Source organism: Eumetopias jubatus, unplaced genomic scaffold (genome assembly GCF_037043125.1).
Source record: "Eumetopias jubatus isolate StellerSeaLion01/CBP00866 unplaced genomic scaffold, mEumJub1_p1.0 scaffold_5, whole genome shotgun sequence".
NCBI lineage: Eukaryota > Metazoa > Chordata > Mammalia > Carnivora > Otariidae > Eumetopias > Eumetopias jubatus.
In genome coordinates, this window is record NW_028274811.1 from 97,386,163 (window position 1) to 97,396,263 (window position 10,101).

Consider the following 10,101-nt stretch of genomic DNA (forward strand, 5'->3'; position numbering starts at 1 on the left):
ACTCTTGCAAGCTGGCATTTCACAGTGTGGGATTTGATACTGTCACGCTGGACAGACACACAGCCCACGTGTTCTAAGTTCCTTTTCTGAACTGTGCTTTAAATTCTTCTTCTTGGAACAGGAAACAAGCCGCTAATAAGAATAAATTCTCTTGGAGTTGCAACCATGAGTCACTGCAGAGAACTTCGCTTATCTCCCTTTTCGCGGGAGTCTGAATCCACAGGCCCTGTATGCTGAGTCACTCAGACTGAGGCTAACGGTCACAATAGCAGCTCATGAAGGGTCACCAGAGTTCAGAAGGCAGAGGTTTCACCAAAGAGGTGGTTCATACGTTAAGCCTTGTGGGAAGAAAGGATTTGGAATAGGCAGATACGTATTCTACAAAGAAGAAATGGGCAGAGGAAAGTACATGCTCTTCCGGCTATTGCTATGGCCTTCGGGGGCTGAGTAGAGAAAGTCAGTGACTGAAGAGAGAACTGGGAGAAGACAAAAGGCAAGAGATGTGGCTTGTGGCAAACTGGAATGTGAATGGACTGGCCACAGGCACTCGATTCAACATTTCTAAAGCACTCTGTAAGCCAGACTAAACGTATGTAGGGGCTGAGTATGCCTGTGTGCATTAACTTTGTAACCTCTGATTTAGGGGATAAAAAGGAGGTCACCTCTGAGTAGGGGAGTGGGAAATAAAATTAGCCCTGTCTGATTTACTTATGCCTAGAATATGCAGTCAAGGTAGGACTGAGTAGAACGTGTAAAGGAAGTTTTTTTTTTTCCCCACTTTCTTTGCAGGATTTTCTTCTTCCTTTTCCTGTCCATTGGTTACCTGTGTTCCCATGCGAGCTTCTTCTTTCTTTACCTTGTACATTTTTCCTGGATGATCACACTGAGTCCCAAGAAATTATTAGCTGTCAACTCCTAAATCTCTATCCAGCTCAAATCTCTCAGCAGAATTTCGGAGCCTGTACGTTTAGCTGCCTATTAGATATCTACATGTGCATGGCCTAAGGGCATCTCCAACTCAAAAGGTCCACACTTACACATCCTATCTTTATCCACAAACCACCTCATCCTATGTTTCAAACCCCAGCGACTAGCACTAACATTGAGACAGTTGCCATAACCAGAAACTTCAGTCCTTGAATCTTCTTCTCTCCCTCACCTTGCGTCAGTTGGCAGGAAGTACTGACCCCACATTCTAAACATCCTCAGTTTTGCTAGTCAAGTTACCAGTTGGCAGGAATACAATACATACTCACTTGCACATACAACATACCCCTCACACACATGCTGAGTCTCTGATTTATTAAGCCAATGACAGAGAATGAATAAGGTACTGTTGTCACACAGAAAAGAGGTAGATAAAACATAATCTTTTTTCTGCATTTTTCTTGCCATGGATCCATAGGAGGTTTTCTGTTGCTGATGCCACTCTTTATGTAGGCAGGAACCTAACAAGGTTGTGGGGAAAAAAAATCTAAACTCTTGTAACAATGCTACATTTTTATACTCAGGCGTATGTAACCATTCCAGGGGAACCTGAACTAACAATCTATGCACTTCCATTTAAGGGCTTAATTACAACCATTGACCTTTCCTGGTCTCTTTAAGTAAACTCAACATCAGAAAGGTAAATTTCCCAATGCCCAAGAGTCCCAGAACAATATATCTGCCTCCACTTTTACAGAGTCCTAAAAAGGACAACAATCTTTGTGGCTTACCAACATTTTTCAAGCATCTCCATCATCCCAAGTCAGACTACTAAGCTCCCTTGCCTCCATGAAATACACTCTCCTAACCTACCTCACTGAGCATCTTGTCTCCCAAGTCAGCATTATCTCTTCAAAAAGCATCATGACCCACTTTCATCCTACTACTCTAGCTCATTTGTCCCCACTCCACATTCAGCTAACTTGAACTTCTTTTAGATTCTTAGAACAACCAAGCTTTGTCATCTCTGGACCTTTGCACGTTCTACATCTTTTGCCTGACAACTTCTTGCCAATCTGATCACCCAACTCCTCATCCTTCAAGTGTATGAAAGGACGTCACAATTTCTGACATTCCTGATGCACAATTCTGGGTTAGATGCCTCTCCAGAATTACACGATATTTTCCCTTTTTGGTGTTTATCAGACATACCTAGTTACATGTCTATTATATCTTTCCTTTTTAGGATCACCAGGCTTTGTGTGGTTATAGACTATGTTTGCCTTATTCATTGCTATACACCATAACTTAACACAGTTGCCTCATGGGTACCCCAAAATATATTTGGGTTAATTTGAGTGAAGGGGCAAAAATAGGGCAATGTTTTAGAAATTCAAGACTATGATACCCCCCCCCAAAAAAAAAGTGCCAGGGGAAGGACTAGGGAAGGAGGCAATTTGAATGGTGAAGTAGTTGTCCAGTCTTGAAATGTTGGAAGGTTCCCATGGAATGAGAAACTTGGACAAAAGATAAATTAAGAAAGAATAACCATCATAACTTGATGAACATCAATATAAAGAAAAAAGAGTCTCCTTGGAAGACCAAAATGCAAGAGTTGTGATACCAATTCCCAAAAGCTAGGAAATAAAAATGGAAACAGATTTTGAGGAAAAGACAATTAAGTTTTCTACTGGACTATTTAAGAAGACATACTCCAGGAGTAGTTAGAAAAGTAGAAATGGAGCTCGGAAATACCATTTATGTTAGACTTGAGTATCAGCAGGATTGGGAGCATCTTGTATGAGGCCAGTCAGTATTCCTCACCCACTTCTGATACCAGAACCTTTCTTTCCAATACGGAATTCATTCCATCCAGTTTAGGAGGCGCTCACCATAAGCCATCTCCAGGCACAGAGCAGACCTAAGTCAAAGACATGGCCAAGAAAAGTCAGAGTGATAGAGGCATCAGCATGTGTTCCCTGCGAGGCCTATCTGGATCTGACCCTTTCCAACAATGTTACGGAGGGCAGAGAATGTGAGAGTGGGATTATCAACAGACATCTTCAAATAGATTCTCTCCAAAGAATAAAGTCAAGTCAGAGAATGAGAAATAAGAGACGGTACGTGTAGGTCCAGATGCATTGTTAGATTCTCCAGTGATGTAACACAAGGCATCACATATTTTGCATAAGCTCGTTTCAGTCGGAATATTATCTTACTTTCACTTGTAACTGAAAAAGTCTTGAAAAGTAGAAACAGTGAATGTGAAGTTATAGGAACTGGACTGTTACAAAGAAAGTGCCACAGAAAAGAAAGAACAGAGGGCTAAGGACGAAACAGGAGAAGAACCACAGGACAAGAGCAAAAAAAGAAATTCAATTCAGAGAAAGATCAAAAGTAGAACGCAGAACTGACAACAGGTAATTATTTAACGGGCAATAATTGGGCAAGCACAAAGATTAAAATTTGAACAGTATAGATTTAATACCAGAAGGGCAGTGAACACAACAAAGAAAATCCAGAGAAGACTGAATCACTAAGTGGCAAGGACTTCCAATTATTACCTAAAGAGTGATGAGAATGGATTAATTTTCTCCAGAGTTTATAAGGATAAAACCTTCTCTTAATTAAACCCGGCCCTAAAATTCACATTTATTTTTATGCTATAAAATGCACATCTTTAAAACGAAGTCCATATCCGATGACACTACCTTAGAGCATTTTTTTCTGATCCTTTTTCTTTGCTTACTTGTAAAGTTGTTTGACTAGAAACTCTCTTACAGTGTGTTGGCATCAGCTGACAGTTGTTAGATGGTATTGTTCCTTTTTCTCTAAAAATAGGGAATTAATGTGTGAGTTATGTTCGTCTTTGGTAGCAAAGGGTATGGTGCACAGGGAGTCAAACACACTATCAACAACTGGAAGAAAAATTCTGGATTTGAAGATGTCAGAATTTTTGCAAGTCGTAAGAAACAAATCCAAGGGAAAAATATTCTCTTGCACACAGTATTAGGAGAGGTGGAGAGCTGATGATGACCACTTTTGCTGGCAATGGACTTAAAATGACAATAATGATAACCACTAGCACCTATTCAGCACTTATTAAAGGAAAGATGGCATCCATACCATGATAAATGCATAATCATAAAAACATTATCCCAATAACTATAATGTGGGAACTTTTGCAGAGGGAGAAAATGAGATTCAGAGGTTCTACATTCTAGAATTTGATCAAGCTCACACTGATGGAACACATCAGTACTGGGGTACAGACAGTTGAACTTTGGGTCTGCATTCTTAACTGCTTTCCTATGTACCTCTCAAATGAAGCAAGAAGGATTCAAATTAGCCAGCAAGAAGACAATGGATCATATTACACTGAAATGTCGTAGATTCTCTTTTTCTTAAAAAAATAAATAAATAAATCAACAACACAACCAAAGAATAAGAAGCAGCATGTTATTCTCAGTTGAGTTATGAAAAGAAGTCCTGCCTAGAGGTGGGAAAATAAATTAAAAACAATCTTTTCAAGGTACTTTTTAGCCTTCCAAATACTGACCTGACAAACTTTTGAACTTCACTAAAACTCTTTGTAGGTAAAGGGCTGGGGTTTTCAATACAGAATCTTTCTAACTGTTGCTTTGGGTACAGTGTAAAAATAAGTTTTTTAAGACACTGGTATAGGCAGAAATGCTCACAGGTTTCCAAAGTATTTCACCAATTCTTATATACATTGACTGAATGAATACAGTTAACATTTTAGCTTATAGTGGCTCATGAATTTCTAGCACATTAACACAGCTTAAATTTATGCTATGCCCGATTACACAGAGTAAAATATATTGCCCCAATTATTTTAAAGATCACAAGAGTGAAAACTGGTTTATGAAATACCAAAATCAAACCTAGTCTAATAAGTGTATGTGTGTACATCTTTACGTATTTTTTAAGTGCATCAAAGGGCTGGTGCAAGTTATTTCTGTGCTAGAACTGATTGACAGAACTGATGCAAGCATATTTTCAAAAATCCAATCTTCCCCCAATTCTTTCTCCATCCTTAACCCAAAGAGACAGCCTGAGGAGCAGAGAAAGAATTCAATCTTGGCCCCCTCTCCAGAGACTTGTGCTACTAACTAGAAAGAAGGGCTTTTTGAGGCATGAGAAGCCTGGATGAATCCTCTGGCCCACTGGGCCTTGCCTAGCACAGAAACCAGTCGGTTCTGCTTTCCTGAGCAATATCATTTAGATAGCAACACCTCTCTTGGTTAGTGTTCCAGGTTGAGAGGTTGTGGGAAAAGATGATGACTAGAGGGAAGGGCAAAGAATTGGTGCTGACAGCCTGGCGCGCATTCTGACAGCAGGAACTTTTTCCTGCAGTGGTGGCTGGTGGAGAGCTACTGTAGGTAGGAACGCTTACACGGAGTTTGGGACAGTTGTGAAAATGGCGGCAAATGGGTGAGCACAGGAACCAAGATCAGCAGTGCTGGTGGCAGCTCACGGGACATTCAAGGTAGCAACTGCAGTTCCTACAGTAAGAAATGTTTAAAGGTGTTGATACCAAAAAGGTTTATAAACTGAACTTCACAGCCTTTGACTTAGGCTTTAAGAGCTTGTTTATTTATTTATTTGGGAGGGCATCAAACACAGTAGTTCAAGTTCAAGACACAGCTCTTGAATCCAGCTTCTGGGATTTAAAACTTGTCTTCACCAATTCCTGTATTTGTGACCTTGGAATGATTTATTTAACCTCTTCATGCCTCAGTTTCCTTACCCAGCAAAAAGGGAGCAATAATAAGACCCACCTCACAACACTGTTGTGAACACTCCCCTGGGTTAATATCAGCGAAATGCTTAGACTGACACCTGACATATAGAAAGTGCTCAACGAACGTTAGCCATTATTCTTTTGTTGTTCTCATTGTTCTTGTTTAATACATCTGAAAATGGTGTACTAATCCCAGTGAAACACAAAATGTAGACCAGAGTCACAGGCACATTAATATGCAAAAGCAGAGTTCAAGTCTAACTTGAGGCTCGCAAGCCATGGGGGAATGTCTTGTGTATCACGCTGCTCTACACCCTAACTTCAGGGTCCCAAAGAACAAGCTTATACAATCTGCCTGGGCACTTGGCTGACCTTCATTATCCGAAGTGGCATCTATTTCACAGGTTAGACCGGGGCTGGGTCTGACCGGGGATTAGACCACTGGTCACTTTTGTCAGGTGCATTAACTCTCAGACCACTAGGATGCTATTTAGTGCAGAATTAGTCATTTACTAATTACTAATTACTCCAATGGCCACAGACCTAAGGTCAGCAATTTTCTCCCTTCACACCAGGAGGATCCAGCATAATAGAGGCCAGACAGGTAATTTGCATTGTCTCTTCCTAGGAGCAGAGGCTGATCTTGTGTTGAAAGCAAGCGAATAAGGTATAATTTGATGGGAACTTCCATAAACTTCTCATAGGAACACCTAGCCTCTCTCTCCTGCTGGGATCTGGCAGGTTCTCACATGTGAGACTTGCAGATACTTGCAGGGGAACTGGACAGGGTCTGACCCTGGCCCCACACCACTTTTAGTAACTGGCAATTCTTTTCCACTCTGAGCATCTGGAGAGTCATCCAACTGTGTTTGCCAAACTTGCTTGAATGTGAGAAGCATGTTTGTTTTATGATCAGTGTCTTGGGTTTTAAATAAGAATACCACAGGAGATGATCCTGCTATGATCCTTGCTAATGTACCTCTAGGCTAATAAGTTCTGAGATGATCCTGCTCTTTGATTTCATGAATAAGAAAATAAAATGGGAAATGCATGACATTTAAAAATTATTGTTATTCCTGAGAGTAAAATTTATTTTAACCCTCTCTGTAGTGGCTAAGTTTCACGTTGACTATGATGCCTGCCAGATTGTATCTCCTGTTCTTCCTCTCCTTAAATATGTGCTTATTTACTTCCTGAGTTCAATTTTAGAACCCATCAAAGTAGATCCACTCAGACTCTGACTACATTTTCATGCATAAATTCATAGATGTCTTCAGAAGGAACTGTACTTGCATATGCAAATACTTTCCAATGCCTTTTCATTTCTACTTTTGGCCTGCAGTTTTTAATTCATGCAAACACATTACACAAACAAATATGGGCTCAATAACAACACACGGCATGTGTGAATTGTTAATTGCAAAGCTATGGGTTTGATATGGCCAAGCAACTTCCATTATTATCAATGGAGAGGAACAAGATTAAACAGGAAGAATAAAGGTATATTTGAACATAAAATCCCAAGCATTTGGTTTCATTTTATGTAAATATTAATAAGGGAAAAGGTGACAGGACAATCCACAATTCAACAACAATCTGGGATCGACAGCTCAGTGCACAATGATCCAGAAACCAGGATGCACCTTTAATGAGACTTAGGAAGAAAGCTCAACATTTCCGCACAGAATCATAAGAAACAAAAATGTATGCAGCAACACTGTAAATAAAACCAAAAATATAGTAGAAAAATGAAAGGCTTCTAACCATGCTGAACGTGCATCACCTTTCAAAATATTTGAGTCTTGTATTAGTGACGCTCTTGGAAATAACAAGTGCCCTAATACTTTATATTGGAAATTTAAACAGTCTCTTAATTAATTAAGCTGGGATTCTTCATATTGTTTTCCCCAATTCCCACTCATGCACTTTGGGGTCAGGAGAGAACTTAGTGAAGTAAAACATTTGTTGAAGGTACTCACAGATCAAAAACATTTGATACAGAGCAATTTTCAAGCAACCCTCCCCGTTTGAAGTGTGTTTTATTTATATGAAGATAACTCAGAAAAGGAGAGTGTAGATTAAATAAAAATTGTATCCTGCAAGGGTCTACTATTGTAGTAGAAATATAATTTAACTGTTTCTCTGATTTTTTTAAAAAATATTCTGTTAAATATAAAAACTGGAGCTAGGTTAACTGGGAGCATACAAAAACATGTTTTTTAGAACAAACACTGGACTCCAGATTTGTGCGTGTGTGTGTATGTGTGTATATACATAGACAGAGAATACGTATGTGTGGTGTTTTCACCAGGAATGGAATTCCAAGCTATCAACTGAATATTTGTGATCCCCCCCCAAAAAAATCTTATATTGAAACCTAATGGTATTTGCAGGTGGGGCTTTTGGGAGGTGTTTGAGTCATGAGGGTAGAACCCTCATGTGGGTTTAATGCCCTTATAAAAGACAACCTGGAGAGCGCCCCTGCCCTCTTCAGCTATGTGAGGACACAGGGAAAGACAGCAGTCAATAAACCAGGAAGCTAGGTCTCACCAGACACTAAATTTGCTAGTACATTTATCTTGGACTTCGCAACCTCCAGAACTATACGAAATAAATTTCTATTGTTTATAAGCCACCCATTTATGGTATTTTGTTATAGCAGCCAGAAAGAACTAAGACACAAGCTAAAGTATCTCATGAGGAATTGAATTAGTTGCAATATTCAGGAACAGGAACAAGGAACGAGAAATAAAGAATCAATGTAATAAACAAATGATGCAATAACCTACCAGGCAGGGCCTGAAATCTTGGCAGAGTGACCCTTGCTGATAGATTCCCTGTGGTTTTGTGCATTCACTTGTAATTTTGCTAAGCTGTTTATGTAAATCACACATGGCAAGGCTGGTCCACAAAGCACAAGACATGGAACTCATGAGTCAACCTCACCATACTGCCTCCCAGCACTGTTTTTGCTTTAAGTCTACATGTCCATACATTTACAGCAACCCTTGACAAGCGATAACAAACTTCCTCATGGATATTGGATATGAAGAGAACGCCAACTGTTAGTGCTTGAGAAAAATAACCTCCTCCCCAAAGAAATCAAAATACCGAAAGAAAAATAAGTTTTGGTGAAAGTAGCAGGGAGAATTATATCTGTGGAATTGGGTAATAACATATATCAGTTCACCTATGCTCTGAAACACAAAAAGACAAATGTATAACTCAAAATTAACACCACATCTGAGGAGGAAAGAAATTATATATTACACAGGATAGGGGAGGTTCGAATAGACTTTAATCAATATAGCATTTGTTCAAAGAGAATCTAACTGAGAAGCTCAATGTGTAAAACAGTAGAAATTCGAGCAGTTTAAAAGCCACAGATAATTTTGAGTTCCTCAGGACAGGGATTCATAATGGTCTCCGGAATACCCATTACAGAGCCAAAGGTTTGCTGTTATGTTACATTTATCAAAACCTACCATTGTGGGGCTCCAAAGCAACCACCAAATTGTCAAGGAATTCAGCATCCAGGACAAAAGAGACTCTTCTGTCATTCCCACCGGATTCTGCTATGGGTCGATAAAAGGATTGTTCTCTTAAACTAAACTCTAAAGGAGAGATGATGCCAGCAAGCTTTGCTTCCAGTTTTACCAACCTTAGTGATCGACACGCAACAGTCCAAGAATGTAAGGCAGTTCAGAGAAAGTCAGTGGGGTCAGCTCTACCTACCTTGTCTCGGAAACTCATCTGACTCCCGGTGAACGAGGTCCGTGACTCGGTTTCCATAGTGCATCCTGCTGTCATGGTCATAGGCCTTCAGAGTCTCGCTGGAGCTATAGGACTTTTGCGTGGGCACGCGGCAGTCTTCACTGTCCAGGGAGGAACTCGTGTAGCGGCACTCTTTGCCACACCGCCCCCTGGTCAGAGAGCGGTGTCGCCTGTCCTTCACATCCATTATTCCGGGTTCGACAGAAAGTCGACACTTTCAGAAAAGTGAGGCCTGAGTTTTGGCACTTGTCACTTTGCCACCTAAAAACATCAAAGGAAAAGAACAAGACTGTGATGATAAGAAATGCTGCCTTCAGTTCTGACTCATGCTCTGACTCAGATAAAAACATATAAAGGGAATTTGGTCAGTAGTGTATAATCTCTTTTCTAAATGTTTAATGCATACTTAAACAATCAGCCTAAATAGAACAACTGGATACAGTAAATTAAATCTTTTGCTGGTTAATAGATTTTGAGAAAAAAATAGTATTAAAATAACTCATGTTTTGATTTTCCTATATGTACACAGATGACATAAGTCTGTCACTAATGCAAGATTTTACTGTGAAGTGGCTCAAAGCAAAACTGATTTTACCCATCTTTACTTGCACTCTCTTTTTGCTATAGAGAGGCTG

General features: G+C 39.8%; 1 protein-coding gene across 5 annotated transcripts in view; it reads right to left on the reverse strand.

Moving 5' to 3' along the window:
- Positions 1-9,653, reverse strand: part of TENM2 (teneurin transmembrane protein 2) — a 924,727-nt gene extending 915,074 nt beyond the window's left edge. For all 5 annotated transcript variants that reach the window (XM_088023682.1, XM_028102726.2, XM_088023681.1 and 2 more), the window contains exon 1: positions 9,428-9,653. In XM_088023682.1, coding sequence (XP_087879808.1) covers positions 9,428-9,653 — 226 coding nt within the window. The remainder of the gene's footprint in view (positions 1-9,427) is intronic.
- Positions 9,654-10,101: the final 448 nt, after the last annotated feature.